The sequence below is a fragment of the Spinacia oleracea genome, chromosome 5 (genome assembly GCF_020520425.1).
Source record: "Spinacia oleracea cultivar Varoflay chromosome 5, BTI_SOV_V1, whole genome shotgun sequence".
NCBI classification, from domain to species: Eukaryota; Viridiplantae; Streptophyta; class Magnoliopsida; order Caryophyllales; family Amaranthaceae; genus Spinacia; species Spinacia oleracea.
The window spans coordinates 68,551,871-68,569,549 of NC_079491.1; the positions used below are offsets into that span (position 1 = coordinate 68,551,871).

General features: G+C 38.5%; 1 protein-coding gene across 1 annotated transcript; it reads left to right on the forward strand.

Annotated features, from left to right (window-relative positions):
* Positions 1 to 3,325: 3,325 nt before the first annotated feature.
* LOC130461578 (uncharacterized) lies at positions 3,326 to 7,456 on the forward strand. The gene is made up of 4 exons (XM_056829730.1): positions 3,326 to 3,795; positions 4,007 to 6,143; positions 6,335 to 6,683; positions 6,783 to 7,456. The coding sequence occupies exons 2-4, from the start codon at positions 4,008 to 4,010 to the stop codon at positions 7,454 to 7,456; spliced, it is 3,159 nt and encodes a 1,052-aa protein (XP_056685708.1). The 5' UTR covers positions 3,326 to 3,795; position 4,007.
* The last annotated feature ends 10,223 nt before the right edge of the window (positions 7,457 to 17,679 follow it).

Sequence of the window (17,679 nt, forward strand, 5' to 3'; positions counted from 1 at the left end):
GGCCAGGCGCGCGCGCCAGCATGGGCCTTCGTGGCTGCATTGGTGGCGTTCGTCTTGTACACCAAGACTTGTACGATTACTTAGGTGCCAAGTAATTTGGACCTTAAGTATAGTTTTCCTACTTCTACTAAAATTACATAGTTAGGATTAGATTCAAACACTAGGTGTTTTATTAATCCTATGACTCTAATGAATTATAATCCTGATAAGATTAGTAATTGGTTTCCTAGTAGAACTCTAATTCTCTATTCCCTACTCTATAAATATGTGATTAGCATTCACAATTTATACAACCCATAACATATACTTACATAGACTATGTTCAAGGGAGAACATAATTAATAGCCTAACCCGAGTTCATAAAACCTTAATTAGTGAATATCCTAGTTGGTTGAACCTAAGGCGGATCCGAACGTGCTGTGGACTATCTACGGAGGGGTGACACTTGGAGCTCTAGAGACTTGTTCTCGTTCGGTTCGGGAGCAGCTAGGGAAGGCACGCATCAAATTGTATGTACCCTAAATTATGTTAATTGACAATGTGGAAATTAATTTGGATTCCTGGCTTTTTGGTTTTTCCGCATGAATTATATTGTTTATATTGTTCATAACTAACACCTATCACATGTAGCTAACATTTTTAGGATAGCAAGCCACCCTATAAAGACACATTTTGGAGGAGTTGGGGTGATGCAAATTAGCTTTTTTCATGGCTCCTTTGATGCACTTCCTCTTAAGGAATTGTAGAGTTTCCGGATAGAAAGTTCAGGTTTCAAAATAAACTCATGCCCATTAGTCAAATGATCCAAACAAACACCAGATCCCATGATTTTCTTTACAAGCCAACATGTTTGAGTTGGAACCTGGATTATGTTCAAATTCCTTCCTCTAATATAGTAAGTGTGTATCCATTTAACCCTGATTCTGTCTTTTTTCTGAGAAAGGCACCACAATAATTTACAAATTGTAGCTTGATTCCATGTGGTGATACAAGTGAGGTTCCATCCCTTTGCTGATTTCGGAAGATATAGGTGCTCTCAAGCCACTAAGTCTTTCTTAGAACTAGTAGTACCTGGCCATAAGAACGTTTTGCAAGCAACTTGAATGAGTTTCAGAACGTAGGAATCAAAAAAACCAGGCACCAATAAGTTTGTATACTGAAAATGACAGACTTGATCAAATGTAATATCCCTGGATAAGTGAGTAATTATGCAGACCAACCATCAATCTTGTCCCAAATTCTTTTAATAAGAGATTGACATTGAATGACAATCAATCTCTTAGAAGAAAAAGGTACCCCGAAGCATCTAACAGGTAGATTGCCCAAAGAGAAGTGAAATTCATCGAGAATAGAACATCAGGGTGGACACCCCCGAAATAGACATAGGTTTTATTCAGATTTGCTTTTGAACCTGACACTTTGGAGAAATGATGAAAATTTGTATAAATTTGTCTAACAAAGCTAACATCACCTCGAGCGAAAATCAAAAGGTCATCAGCAAAACAAACACGAGTGAGGCAAAACTTCTTACATCTTGGGTGATACTTGAAGCTTGTATCATTTTCCAACTGAACCAAACTTATGTTAAGATATTCCATGCACAGAATAAAAAGGTAAGGAGAAATGGGATCCCCCCCTGTCGCAACCCCTTCTTAGCTTTAAAAAGGCTATGCAAGGTCACCGTTAATATTAAAAGTGTAGGAAACAATGGACAAACATTCCATTATCCACTCAACAAACTTAAAGGGGAAACCCAAGAAAAAGCATTAGATGCTTTAAAAACGGCCACTCGACATAATCATACTCCTTTTGAAGGTCTATCTTGAGCATGCATCGAGGAGAGATGTTCTATCTAGTGTAACCCTTAATGAGTTCATGACTCAGGATTATGTTATCAAAAATAATTCTACCTTTAATGAAAGATGGTTGGCTTTCACTAATGATATCAGGCAAAGTGGTATAAATTCTGTTTGTTAAAACTTCAGAAAAAATCTTGTAAAGAGTTGAACAACAGGAAATAGGACGGAAATCCTTGACATGAGCAGCATGAAGCACCTTTGGAATCAAAGTGACATGAGTAATGTTTACCTTGCTTTCCCTTTTCTTACGCGAAATTCCCCTCTTTCGGTAAGTGATATTCCTAAAATTGCATCAGTTAAGCGATATATTTCAAGCAATTGGGGAAAGCCTTAAGGCTTGGTTTCGGGGGAGCTAAAAGGCGCTCACATTAATATAGAGGGTTAGTTCATTTATCCTTAGACGGTCAACTTTCTCAGGAGTAGGATGCTCCAAAGTGTTGTAACATATTCGGCGGATTAGGAAATTGAGATGATCACTTGGACCGTGCTCGAATTGATGAATTTGCTTGTGTGTTTCTTCTAAGGCGATGAGGCGAGAAGTAAGCTCTTGAAGAGTAATCTTTATTAGATGGATATGATCTTGAATGGTACTCGTGTTTGGTCTGGAGGTTAAAAGAGTACGGATTTGATGAAGACTTTCCTGAATGATTAGAGTTTATGTTGCCGAGCGACCGTTCCTTGAATTATTCTCGAATTAGTTAGGACCCTTAGAGAAGAATTAATGAATTGTTTTTTAAACCTAGAAAGAAAGTAAAACTGATTTTGAAAAGTTGGATATGATCACCTAGTTCTTGATTAACTTTGACAGATTAATACTACCAAAAAGTTCATATGATAAGGAATGCTTGATCAATCTGAGTGGCAAATTGAGTACTTGGAGGGTCTCCAGTTTAAAGGTAGTTTTCGTGTCCTTGTTTAAAAATTAGACACGAGAAATCGGTTGCTCTAAAATCTGGACGATTAGAAATTAGATTGTCATGATCGTCTTAAGATTCGATTCAAATGACAAATTGAGTAAACGTCAAATTTGCATTTTGGGAAATAATTCTGTGTCTATTAGTCAATTGAGATTTATAGTGCTCTCATGGTCTAGCGTTGATTTTTGTATACTTTCACGATCTAGGTGATTTGAATAGAATGTGATAATCGCTTATAAATTAAGAATGTTAATTTATTAATTTGGAGGTACGGACTGAGATAATAATCCTTTTAGATGGTGAATGCCATCTATATATAATAACGTACTAATTGTTAGCACACTATTTCGGACGACTCAGACTCAAAGGTTGGACATGGGTTTGACTCATAACACAAAAACGGATTTTTATGAAACTACTGGACTACAACAGCTATAACTTTTGATTTGTTAAGTGTTTTGGGCTGAAACTGACTCTAGATGATGGTCTAAGGTTAGACCTATGGATTTATAGGCTATGGGCCTCACATTTCTTAGTAAAAACGGATTTTTCATGAAATACCCCTGAGTTTTCACGAAATTCACCAAATGCCCCTCGACTTTCAGAAATTCACCAAATGCCCCTCACTCTCACTATAATACTCAAACTACCCTTACACTTAACGGACGTTAAGTCGCCGTTAGCTGCACTTTACTGTTTTGCCCTTATTTGTCTTTTGGGCGCCATTACCCCTCTAACCCCACTCCCTTCTTCATTACAGTTCAAAAAAAAAACCCGATTCTCAAACTGCCCCTCTCTCTCTCCCCTGTTCTTCAACCTTCAACCACCATAACTGCATCATCAATCACTGAAAAAGCTTCAAAATTTTGCTGCGCGTTGTGTTGCTGAAGTTGTGTCCTGGGTTTTCAACCCCAACTGATTTCTTAGAAAGGGGGTTTTGCGAATTGCAGTAGGAAGTTGAAGAGGTGCAAGTCCAATTCTGAATTTCGTGTTCGTAGTAAACTCGCGCATCGTTTAAGGTATGTATTCACAATCGCACCTCATTTTTTTCGAATTTTCAAAGTTCTGTTGCGCAATTTTAGGGTTTAGGGTTTCTGACAATTTGATGTTGGAGATGAGTTTTATGTTTGTGTTTTGATGAAAATAAGTAGGAATTAGTTGTATGATGTTATGCATGTCAATTTTTTGATCAAAATTTAAGTTTTTTTCTTGATGATTTGCTTGTGGTAGGATGTCTGCTACCTGGTTGTTGCTTCATTATAAAAGTCATGACTTTGATGTGAGGGTGTTGGACACTGATAAGTGTCAATTGATTGATATATTTCTGGATATTTTTGAGGAGTCAAGGAAGCAAAATGTGTTTTTGCCTGAGAAGTTTAGGTTGTACACTAACTCACCCACTGGGAGGGTAGAATTGGTTGATGATAGTGTTATGATTAGAATGTGGGGGTGGAATATGGGCAAGGACACAGTAGAATTGTGGATAGAGGATTCAGATTCTCCAGGGCTAGCTTTTAGGTCTGCTGTAGCTCTACTTGATATGCAAAGGAAGGAGTTGGAAAAAAAGTTAAGGGAGAGACAGGAAGAGCTCTTGAGGATGCAAAGAGAGGCTGAAGAACAGAGGAGGAAAGAAGAGGAAAAGGAGAGGGTTAGGTTGGAACTTGAGGAACAAAAGAAGTATACAGTGGCTATGGAGGTCCCAGTGGTGGATGTTGAGAATGATGGGGTTGAGTATGTGAGGGTTATTACCACAGAAGATGCTGATGAGGTGTTTCCTGGCCAATCTCAACCACAACCACAAACACAAGACTCCCCCCCTCCAAAGAAACCTACAAAGTCTAAACCTAGGAAGAAATTGACTCCTAAAAAGAAGAAGACACCAAAAAATGCCCCCCCAAAACCAACTAAAACCACCACCACCCCAGAATCAACAACACAAACACCTCCACCCCCTCCTGAGTCAAGACAACAAACACCTCCACCCCCTCCTCAGTCAAGACAACACACACCTTCACCCCCTCCTCAGTCAACACAACAAACACCTTCACCCCCTCCTCAGTCAACACAACACACACCTTCACCCCCTCCTCAACAAACACAAACTGAAAATGCTGCACCAACTGAACCACAGGCAAACATACCTGAACCTAGTGTTCCATCCAAACCATTAAAGACAGGGAGAGCTAGACCTAAGGGGTTTAGGGTGGGAAAACCAACACTGGTAAAACTGGGAACATATGTTGCTAAAACCAATGCTAGTAAGGTTAAGAGAGGTGCTGGAAGGGCATGTAAAGGCAAGGGTGTTGCTGTGTTATCTGATAATGAGGATGATGAGGACAGTGAGGATGATGATTATGAGGGGGAGGTGAGTGATGATGACAGTGAGGATGAGGAGGACATAGGGGATTTCATTATTGCTGAGGAAGGGTTAGAGGACTTGCAGGATGATATCCCTGAGAAAACATTTGAGGATTGTCTTGATGGTAGTGCTAGGATGGACAGGAATTACAAAAATGGGAAGGTTTATGTTGAGCAACCATATGGTTCTATTAGGCTAGAGCCCTGGCTAATATTTAAAGATAGGGAGTCCTTTATGAATGTCCTTATGGACTACTGCATTCAGGAGGGGTTTGGCTTGAGTGTGGAGAAGTCAGACAACCTGAGATACACTGCTGTTTGTGCAATTGAGGGCTGTGATTGGAGAATTCATGCCTCAAAGATGGTAGACAAGTTCAGTTGGGCAATAAAGTGTATGAGTGGGGAGCACAAACTGTGTGGTAGGCTTGAGGTCAACCCAATAGTGACCACCAATTGGTTGGTGAGGAAGTTGTTGCCAGACATTGAGGCAAACTTAGAAATACCAGTGGTCACACTGCAGAGGTATGCTCAGGAGAGGTTCCAGATTGAGGTGAAGCCAAGGCTATTCTATAAGGTGAAAGCAGTGGCTAAGGAGATCATCCATGGTAGTTTTAGTGAGTCATATGCACTCCTACCTAGGTATGCAGAGATGATCAAGGAGACTAACCCTGGGAGTTATGCACTGGTCACATGGCATAGTGTTTCTGGGGATGTGCAACCAAAGTTCAAGGCCTGTTTTTTCTCATTTGCTGCACAGTTCAGGGGATTTCTGACTGGGTGTAGGCCCATTATTGGAATTGATGGCTCTCACCTAAGTGGGTATTTCAAGGGAATTCTTCTGGCTGCTTTGGGGATTGATGGAAACAATGAGATTTTCCTGCTAGCTTATGGAGTGGTGGACACTGAAAGTCAAGAGAGCTGGAACTACTTCATGAGGAACCTAAGGGCAGTGTTTCAGCAAGAAGGATGCAACAGGGATGACTGGACCTTCATCAGTGACAGAATGAGGGTAAGTTATTTCACCAAATACCCTCTTGCATATTTAAATTTCACCAAATACCCTCATAACATAAATTAATTTCACCAAAAACCCTCAAACCAAAATTTATTTTCACCAAATACCCCTATAATTAGCATGTTAATTTCATCAAATACCCTTTTAATTCACTGACTGACTTTGTTGTTTCATTCACTGATTAGGGGGTGGATTTAGCTGTGCATGAGAACTTCCCAAGGGCCACCAGAAGGTGTTGCAGTCAACATCTATACATGAATTGCAAAAATGGTGGTTGGAGTGGAGAACTTTTCCACAAGTTATTCTGGATAGCTGCAAATGCCTTCAACCCCTATGTTTTCAACAAGGCAATAGAGAAGATCACTGACTTTGATCCCAATGCAACAAAGTACTTGGACACATGTACTGAGCAGTGGTCCAGACATCAGTTTGACCCAGAAGTTTGTTGTGATCATAACACAACTAACTTTGTGGAATCATTCAATGCTCTGACCAAGCCTTACAGAGATTTACCAGTTTTGACCCTGTTTGAAGGTAATGCCTCTGTTTCTATTCTACTCTCCTTATTCTGTGTTTTTATTACATGGTCTCTGCATAATATGATTCCCTGGTTGTTTCCTATTTGATTTACAGCAATAAGACAATGGGCTATGCAGAGAATTGGGGTCAGATTTGACAAAGCTGTCAACATGGAACCTCACCAATTAACCGAGTATGCCAGACAGGAACTTGAGCTCAGAGGTGCAGAGTCCAGGTTTTGCTACTCTACTCCTTGTGGAGGTGGGGAGTATGAGGTGAGGGATGGAAATGCGCACTTCCCAGTGAGGATTGACACCAGGAGATGTGGATGTGGGGTATGGCAGGTCTCTGGAATCCCTTGCAAACATGGTTTGAGGGTGATTTACAACCAAAGACTTAGCCCTGAAGATTTTGTGTCTGGCTATTTCAAGGGTGCTGCCTATAAGCAGACATATGCAGAGCATATGCACCCAATGCCTGACCCCAGTCAATGGCCAGAGTACTCCCTTCCCACCATTAATCCCCCTGGGATCAAGAGGAGTGCTGGAAGACCCCCTAAACAGAGAAAGAGGAATGCCATGGAAGCTAAGAAGAGGAAGAGGCATAGCTCAGTCAAGTGTGGAAAGTGCAAGGAAATGGGCCACAATGCAAGGACTTGTAAGAATGGTGCTGGAAGTTCCAAGGCTCCCCCAAAGCAGAGAGCTCCTACAAAGAAGAGGAAGGCATCATCTGATGGTGCAAGTACATCCAAGGCACCACCCAAGGGGAAAAGGTCAAAGCAAGCATGAGGCAGTGTGAATTTTGGGGGGTAGAATGACTTTTTGATTTGGATTAACATAGAAAACAACAGCACATGTAAATGGTGCACATATTTTTTGTAAAGTAAGCTAAAACAGGAATGCTTCCCAAATGTGGGTTTTTTGTGCATATGTAATTATGCAAAAACAAGTAGTTGTTCTTAGATTGTTTCACTTCATTATTACAAAAAGTAAGATTACAAACATCAATATTCCCATTTGAATTACAAGATTCACTACTTTCTGTTGTTGTTTAAGCTTCTTCTTCATTTGCTTCAATTCTTCTTGCATCTTACTTTTCCCCCGATTTTCAACACTTTCTCCTTCATCAATGTTTCCCCTGTTTTCTTGCTCAACTCTACCCTTACACCATCTAAGATTGTTGCATGGATCGCACTTGTAGTATAGCCTTTGTGGGTTGAGTGTCGTATCGGAGCTCCGGATTGCAAATTTCCTCCCACAATAACAAAATTGGTTAGGAACTCTAATATATGTGGACTCATTGTGTGTGGATGAAGATTTTGATTGAAAACTCATGACTAAAATGGGATGAAACTACAACAAACACTCAGACCAGCCTTATTTATAACAAAACAACAAGCAACGACTACTTTTCAAATCCCAAAACTAGCCGTTGGACTTTAAATAGCTATTTTTCAGTCTTGGGTATTTGAAGAATTAAGTTTATATTTAGGGGTATTTGGTGAATTCAATTAAAATATAGGGGCATTTGGTGAATTATAAAGTAGGCTAACGGCGGACTAACGGCCCGTTAGTAGTAAGGGTAGTTTGGGTATTATAGTGAGAGTGAGGGGCATTTGGTGAATTTCTGAAAGTCGAGGGGCATTTGGTGAATTTCGTGAAAACTCAGGGGTATTTCATGAAAAATCCGTAGTAAAAATCCTTTTATGACCGTTTTAGTGTTTTTACTTTTGGCTATACGGGTTGCACTTTAAGTTACGGGATGAGGATTAAGGGAACTACTCTAGGTATAAGTGGACTCTAGGGGAAGGACTCTAAGTGTGTGAGAACTCTATAGAAGGTAATTCTAGGTGAATGATGACTCTAACAGTAGACTCTAACTTGGTTTAGACTCTTAGGAAATAAGTTTAGTTTAGACTAGGTGAATTTTGTAGGGGTTTACAGTTAAATACATAACATGATAGCGGAATAACCCCAAACCTACGAAGCATGTATAAAGTACAGATTAAGCAATACTTACGTTTGTAGCGTGTTTTCCCTAGTCCAACGAATCAGGAACACGAACAAGAACTCCAGATGTCATTCCTCTACTTGGTTCACCGACACGTTCAGATCCGTCTTGAGATCGATGGCTTAGAAGTCACTCAAGATAGTTTGCTTTAGCAAAGAAAAAATTCTAATGGAGGCATAGAGAGAGTTTAGGGTTTCTCTTACCTTAGGTTAGAATCTAATTTTTGCATTAAGTTAGGAAAACATGTAGATTAGGTTATTATAAAAACCTATCTAGTAAGCCAAGCCAACCGGCCAAGCATAGAGCCCGACCGACCAGCAAGGCCCACAACCACAGCCTCGCACAAGCGCACAGCACAGCACGCAATGGGCTGGGCCTCGCTGCTGCTGTTGTTGTGGCTTCACCGCGCGCGCACAGCCAAGGCAGCAAGGCCATGGGCTTTTGCTCCTTGCGCTTTGCTTGTGGACTTGCCTTCGTGTTTTCTTTATTTAATTATCATTCGATAATTCATTTATCGTTTCGTACTTGACGATCCATTGTCGTACCATACGAATATTCGTTTCGCCTAGCTTACGAATATACGCAATCACGATATACGATTTCACGATCTAATGTTAAACCGTATAATTATGTTTTCCGAACTAATTTCCCTAAAAGCTATTAAATGAATTTCCGATTCATTTAATAAGATGATCTGTTACATGCCAATGGTATGACCTTATAAGTTCAGTCAAGAGTAAGCTGTGAGCCTAATATAGATTAGAACTCACTGATCGGAAGCATTGCTCCAGCCAGCTGTTCCGATCACTTGATCTCACTAAATTAATTGTTCGTAATTAATCTGAACCTTGGTATTGGACTAATACACCTTGGCTGAAGGACATATTTCCTTCAGTCTCCCACTTGTCATTTAGACAAGTGTGCATTCCGATTCCTTTGTCTCTTAGTGTTACTTACTGGACATAAGGTAAGATCCAAGCCATCCTTATTAGGCCCAGAAGTGTTTCTCGGATTACTGAGTTCAACTGTTAAACTTTTACGTAAGGTTAAGCCTTAACCATTCTGAGCACGGCCATGCATTTTCACAGTATCTAACTCTTCGAGAGGCTTTGTTACACAACAACACCATATCCTATCAAAGATAGGAGGACAATCCAGTCTTGCAACCTATGAGTACTCACTTTGATTCATAGTACGCACAATAACTGCTTATAGTCTCCTTTTACGGTGCGACATTTAGCGAGCATCAAAGCGTACTAATCTTCAAATGAGAAATCATAATTACTCGTGTTTTGAGAAGTGGTTCTAATCACCATTAATGAGAACTACTTATAACATGACTTTAATCTCTTAAAGTGTTCGCATGGTCAATCCGATACAAGATCCAATGAGTATCTATGCAAAAGATTTCTGACATCCAGTCCATCTAGTTCAAGAAACTGAACTATAAATCAACTTGCAATCTAATCTTCATTTGTCATTGGTCGTCCAACCTTTCAATGACCTGGATTAGGGATCCTTTTGTGATTCAATATTCAAGTTCACTTATGGGTGTTTCTTTGTCAAAGAATCCATCTTGACATCCCATTTTGAATGTTTTGAATCACTTGGACTTCATCATTTAATACTAAACCAAGATTAAATGAAATATGAAATATAATTTCATAAATGATAAATGTTTAAACCAAATGCTTACCAATTTGTGGGCCTCTAACCCAAAATCAAGCATTTAATGTTTACAGATATATAGGCCTTTCACCCAATACTTAAAACATTAATGGAACTCAAACTTGATTCCATTTCATCATATGAGTGTTGTATCTCATTCGATGCAGAGGTTTAGTTTATCATACTTTGCTACTCTTAGCATCCTTTCTATCGAAAGCTTTTCGATATAAGATGAAAAGATCTTTGAATATGTTTATAGAATGATCTAGTCTTTCATTTCTGTTAGAATGATTCTCATATTTAAAATAGAAAATCATCCAGATAGCAGACTTGTGATCAACCTGAGTTCATTGAAGAACTCCCACTAGAAACAATTCCCTTTTATTGCTACTTAGGCAATAATAAATTCATTTCACTAATATAGAATGCAAGTGATGCTTCCCCTTTTGGAATACTCCAACCAGCTCACAGAGATGTGGGAGATACATCTTTTAATTGAGAATTTGGAAACAAATCATTGATTCAGTTTCCCATGCATCACATATGGTTTAGAACCTATGTTACCACCCTTTAATCACGATGCCTAATCGCCCGTGTATGTTTGTGGTTTGCCTAACAACGAGATCTAACTTTTTCTTAGGCAAATGCATGTAGCATCAAAACTTTAGTTCATCTTCATTTCCTCTTATCAAGTGTTCATCCTACATGTCCAAATGTACTGGATGTTCTTGATATTATTCTAATGATCTTTAATCTAGATCAAGAGATATTGGTATAAACTCGTCACGATCCAATGTTCACGAGTTATCTTAGCGATCTATATATCACATCATACATGATTGATTGTAATGCAAAAACTATTCGTATTTTAAAATCTATCCATGTAACTTTTAGCTTATTCTGTTTCAAGAGATACTGAATCTTGCTAAAATCTTGGCATTGCCATGTGATATAAGGTGAAGGTTCCTCTTCAAGGTCCTTCATGTTTAACTTTAGTAATAACAGCCTAGCTTTATACTTAGTTAAAGCATTCATTACTTTGACTTACTTATATGGGTTGAGAGTCTCTTTTGAGTATCCCATTTGTGTTTGATTTAGTAATGACTTTTACAGAATCCAAACAACGCTTAGATCCTATCCAATAGATCTATAACCCACTATGTTCTAAGTTTCGCCATGGTTCTAATATTGACAAATACTTTCAAATCTATCCATTTAGAATTTCAATGTTCATTTTCAATAGAGTGATATGTATCTCATATGTAGAACCAATAAACATGACTTAGCTCCCACTAAACTCCTCATCTATAAGATGATCCATATTTTCATAAAGCTATGATTGCTCAATAGCCTTGTTTCAAAAATATGGTCCAATTCCCATTTGCATGCTTTAATCTACGAATAGATTTCTTAAGCTTTCTCTTTTATCTAGCATCCAAAACTTTTATATTGTGTAATGTACACAATTCCTTTCTACAAGTCCAATTGAGGAAGGTGTTTTCGTTTTCCAATTGCCATATTGCCATATGCAACGATTGCTAGATTTATCCAAAATAGTTCAACAATTCCGACTTGGTGAAAAACATTTTAACATTATCAACTCCGTAAAGTTGTTTATAATCTTTAACCACCAATCTAGCTTTTCTTTTGCATGCGTATACAATATCATCTTTGTATGTTCTGAAAACATGTTTGCAAACAATGGGAGTGAACCCCTTTATGCAAATCAACCAAATCAAAGATTTGATTCTTAAGATGAAGATATTTCGGATTAATGGCCTCAAACCATTTTATATGGCCTCGAACAATAATAATGTTTCTGATGGCCTCAAACCATACTTGGGAATTTTTATTTCGTCGTAGCTAACCTGTAACTCGTATATTCTTGAAGCACTTCCAAAGTCTTCATAGTCTTCATTCCTCAAGATATCTATGTATCTATCTTGGTTGAATTCTATTCCTTATACGATTTACCTAGGTATTGAACATCAAACGTTAGTGTCTATAAAGACATTATTCAAGACTTCATGTATAGAGCTCTTCCAAAGGCTCCTAAGTATCCTACATTTGTTTGTTGCTTGACTCGAAGTTCTTTTGAGGTCACTTCGAGGTCATTTTTCTCCCACTTACCTTTTTAGAAATTTGATAGTTTCCTAAAAGACATTATCTAGAGAAACAACCATATGTTCTCAGATTTGTGGTAGAATCAATACCTTTGTTTCTATGAGTTGCTCATAAAGAAACATATATCTATTCTTGAGTTTGTTTGATGTAAACACTAACTCCCACTAGGTTTGACAACCTTAGATATATATACTTAAAAGATGTACTAAGTCGAATTTCAATTCTTCTGACATCTTATCTTTAGCTTTGACAACTTTGTTTAGTGTGATAGTCACTTGAGAGTATTATTTAGAAACTATATAGGAAAGTAGTCATGATTATCATTAATCGAATAGATTTTGATTCCTCCATTTGGACATACCATATTCTTATGGAGCTTCGATTGTTATAATGCCCTATAAAAAATCTAGATAATCTTTCTTGGCTCATGTAAACATCATCTTGAACCAGTATAGATGTTCCAAAATTCTTGCGAAGTTGATAATAATACATATAGCTCATGATACCACTGTAGGGGTTTACAGTTAAATACATAACATGATAGCGGAATAACCCCAAAGCCAGGAAGCATGTATAAAGTACATATTAAGCAATGCTTACGTTTGTAGCGTGTTTTCCCTAGTTCAACGAATCACGAACACGAACAAGAACTCCAGATATCGTTCCTCTACTTGGTTAACCGACACGTTCAGATCCGTCTTGAGATCGATGGCTTAGAAGTCACTCAAGATAGTTTGCTTTAGGGAAGAACAATTCAAATGGAGGCACAAAGAGAGTCTAGGGTTTCTCTTGCCTTAGGTTAGAATCTGATTTTTGCATTAAGTTAGGAAAACATGTAGATTAGGTTATTATAATAACCTATCTAGTAAGCCAAGACAACCGTCCAAGCATAGAGCCCGACTGGCCTGCAAGGCCCACAACCGCAGCCTCGGACAAGCACACAGCGCAGCATGCAGTGGGTTGGGCCACGCTACTACTGTTGCTATGGCTTCCCCGCGCGCGCAAAGCCAAGGCAGCAAGGCTCTGTTCCTTTGCTCCTTGCGCTTTGCTTGTGGGCTTGCCTTCATGTTTGCTTCATTTAATTATCATTCGATAATTTATTTATCATTTCGTACTTGACAATCCATTTTCGTACAATACGATTATTCGTTTCGCCTAGCTTAAGAATATACGCAATCACGATATAAGATTTTACGATCCAATGTTAAACCATATAATAATGTTTTCCGAACTAATTTCCCGAAAAGCTATTAAATGAATTTCCGATTCATTTATTCCGATGATCTGTTACATGCCAATGGTGTGACCATATAGGTTCAGTCAAGAGTAAGCTCTGAGCCTAATATTGATTAGAACTCACTGGTCGGAAGCATTGCTCCAACCAGCTTTTCCGATCACTTGATCTCATTGAATTAATTGTTCGTAATTAATCTGAACCTTGGTATTGGACTAATGCACCTTGGATGAAGGACATATTTCCTTCAAATTTAGGCTTTAATGGAAATGATGGACTCAAGGGATGAATCATATATAGGATGACAGATTCACCTAGGGTTTTGGACTCGACTTGACTCGTCCTTTGCCTCGAATATCATTAAGTGATTATAACGAGCAATTTGGTATAAATTATTTTTTAACTGATTTTTGAAAACAAACTCTTTTCCTTTTTAAAAAATCTTTGCTTTTAGTGAACTTCAAAGGTTATTTTAGCATGAACGGTATTATGCCGGACATTAGTGTTATTAGAGGACCAATAACTACTTTACGAATCGTTTTTTTTAGTCACGAATACAAGAACTGAACCAGTAGGCGCAAGAAATTTCTAGCGCTGGGATGAGCAGCACTGGAATTTTCTAGGGCAGGCTTGTTGTGCGCTTGTTATTTCCAGCGCTTGCAAGCCTTTTGTGGCTTATTTGTGCAGTTGGTTTTTAGTCGAATTTCTCCGTAGCTTGAATTTTACTAATCTAAGCTCTTTGTTTGAGCGTTTGTGCATTCAAACATTCAGCATTCCGACACAAAAGGATATAATTCATACGTACTGGCCTTTGGGTTTGAACGGTAAATGCTAATTCGGGTTTAAAATTATTTTTCGACTAGATTAGACTCAATTTCGTGAAAATACCTTCGGCGCAATTTTGAATATGCGTTTTACGAGGGGTATTTCCAGCCAGACTTACGCAGTGCTTAAAGCAGATGTGTGTTTTAGTCTTTTGAATTAGTTGCACGAATGTTCTACTTTAACTTTAAATTTCTAAATTACTAACTTAAATGCGAGGAATAAGGAGGATGCGCGCTGCAATATATTAGCGCCCTTTAGTATAACCCTTGAAATTTATAACACTTTAAAGGCCAGCATTTTTAATATCTGGCGCTGGCCGTATTGGCTTATTTATTTCCTCGTGGTAGGCGCTATAATTTTCTGGTGCTTCGTAAGAGAGTGCTAGAAAATTATAACGCTGCCTTAGGTAGAGCTTCTTTTTTCTGGCACTTTTACCCCGGCTGTGGAATTTGCAATTCCGATTTCTCGGTTCGTATCTTTATTTGTTTATTTCGACGTTTTGAAGCTTTGTTTGGATTTTGACCACGTTGTTGACCTTAAACTAGGTGTCTGGTTGGTTAATTTCACATAGAATGTAAATTTTGTACACGAAACTAACAACGAGCATGAACTCAGATATAATGCGCATTTAGTTTTATGCTAGTCTCTAAGGTATGATAGGTTGGGTGTCAAAAGTGTACCAAACCTATCGCCAATTCCCCAACAGGCCCTTGTCAGAGTAGCTAGGTTCATGACAAATTTTATAAAGGCCTATCCGGTACGTGTTGGAATGACATATACTGTCAATGGACCTAGGAGATAATCGGTTTGATTTGGGTGGATGTGCTACATTGCGAATGTGTCGAGTGGAAAACAATCGAAGCGCGTGCACCCCCGGGGCTGATAGGTGTCCTTATTCCCAACTTCCGAGATGAAATGTGCCAAGGAAGCCAAGATTAGGTATGGGGTTATGTCACGATCATTCATCACATTGAATAATTCAGGCCGTCCCAACTTAATAAGGAAATAATTGTGGAGTAGCGTTCGATTTCTGCTACACGGCTTCCTCACCGACGCCCTACTTTCACAAATTACTTCAATATTGTCCCCAGAGGAGTCGCCACTGTGAGGGGGTCGAAAAATAGGACGGGCGTAAAGAAAATGGCCCAAAAGACTTTCCCCTTTAGATGTGGAAATCATATTATGTAAATAGGAACTAGCTGGGGGCGTTAGCCTCTTTTTACTAGTCTTTAGGAGTCGGCATTCAGTTTTACAACTACATTGAAGAAAACTGACAAAACCCGTTTATCGTGATATGCCTGGAGTGCAAAAATATTTGACTCACAATGGCCATAGGTTCCCTTGTGATCCCTGTTGTGGAGATTGCTCAACGTACATCCAACGGAGTAGAGATTGAGAGTTCGGGGGACGTTTACTAATACGGGGAGTGCCCAATATCAGCCCACGTGGAGATCCTTACTATTTCAACGTGACGACGAAAGGGACATACGTTATGCTACATTACTAATCTGAGTTGTTTTTAATGCACAAGTAATTAACTAAACAATCGTCAAAATAGTGATTTAGGTTAATTCAAGGTGCTAACAATAATCGGATTTGTCCAAGAATATCTTATTAGGCGTGATTAATATACAGATTAATTAAGTGAACAGATTTGTAAAGGTGGTGAAAGCAATTAAAGAAAAGGTAGATTTCAGGTTACATTATACTGTAGGCTATACTGCAGTTCTCATGAACACTTACCACTCGCCTTAGCAGAGCCTCCTTTTAGCTTTAGAACAACCTTTATACTGACTTTCAAATCCTTAATCCTCCTTTAATTTCGGCAGAGTTTCCTCTTAGATTCCTTAGTTTTGGCTTATGAATTGGCTATGACTTCGGTAGTAATTGGGATGGTTTCAATACTTGTACGTACAAAGTTCTGCTTAACAAGAGTTAATGCGGCAGAACTATTATGAATACGGGACGGGACTTCAACAGAGATTTAGTATACTAGAGAGGTAAGAGAGAATTCAAAATATCAAAAGAAAGAGACTGAATTGATGATCAAAATCGTGGTGCAAAAGGGTTTTATTTATAGTGTAGGTAGTCGAAATAAGATAGACATTTGAAAAGTTCGAGTTTCGGTGAAAATCAAATGGATGCGCCGGAATAAAGTGGCGCATGCTACTGTAAAGCTGGAAATTTCTAGCGCAAACAAGATAGAATTTCAAAGAGTTTGAGTTTAAGGGAGAATCAAATAGCAGCGCCAGTAAAAAGTGGCGCTGCCCATGTGTGCGCTAGAAATTTCAAGCAGGCAGATCTGCGGATTTCCAAAAAATTTGATCTTTAACAACTCATAACTCCTTCATACAAATTCGGATTCTTGTAAATAATATCTTTTTGGAAAGTTACGAAATCTAGCTTTCCAATGTCGCCGGTCTCGTATCAATGGGCTTTGTAAATCTCGAGTTATGGCCCAAAGAGTGGATGTCAGTCCGCTTTGGCAAAGCCCAAGTAAAAGCCTTATAACTTTTTTGTTTTAAATCGGATTTGCGCTTATGATAAGTGTATGGAAAGCTTATTCCAATACCTATATAATCATGTGATGTGCATGATCCAAATCATAATTTACAAGATAGACTTTTACTTTGTAAGGACGTATCATTTGCTAAACGGGCTAACGAGCGTATTCTAAGCACTCGCAAGCTTATTTAAGTAACTTAGGTTAACATTTACATGTATTGTGCCAATAAGTTATATGAGATATGTTATTCTAAAGCCTAAAGGAAATTATTAGAACATTATGGCGCATACAGGTGTGCTGTAATGCGGACAATTATATTCTATCTTTCTATCGATGCAACCATATATTATGTCGTATCGGGATACGAATGAGACTAAGTACGTGCCCATTATATTTTAGAAATATTTCTATTTATATAAGTTACTATATTTAACAGGTTCTTCTTCGGATGGTCTCTTAAGTCAGTCGTGAAGGAAATAATGCCCTTGGTCCAAGTATGCATTTAATGATAAGTCTAATAAATGCGGTTCAGTATTAATTATGCAAGTTAATAATTCAGTGAGATCAAGTGAACTGTATGCCTAGCTAGAGGACGCTTCAGTTCAAGTGGATTAATGATATTAATCCACAACTTACTCTTGACT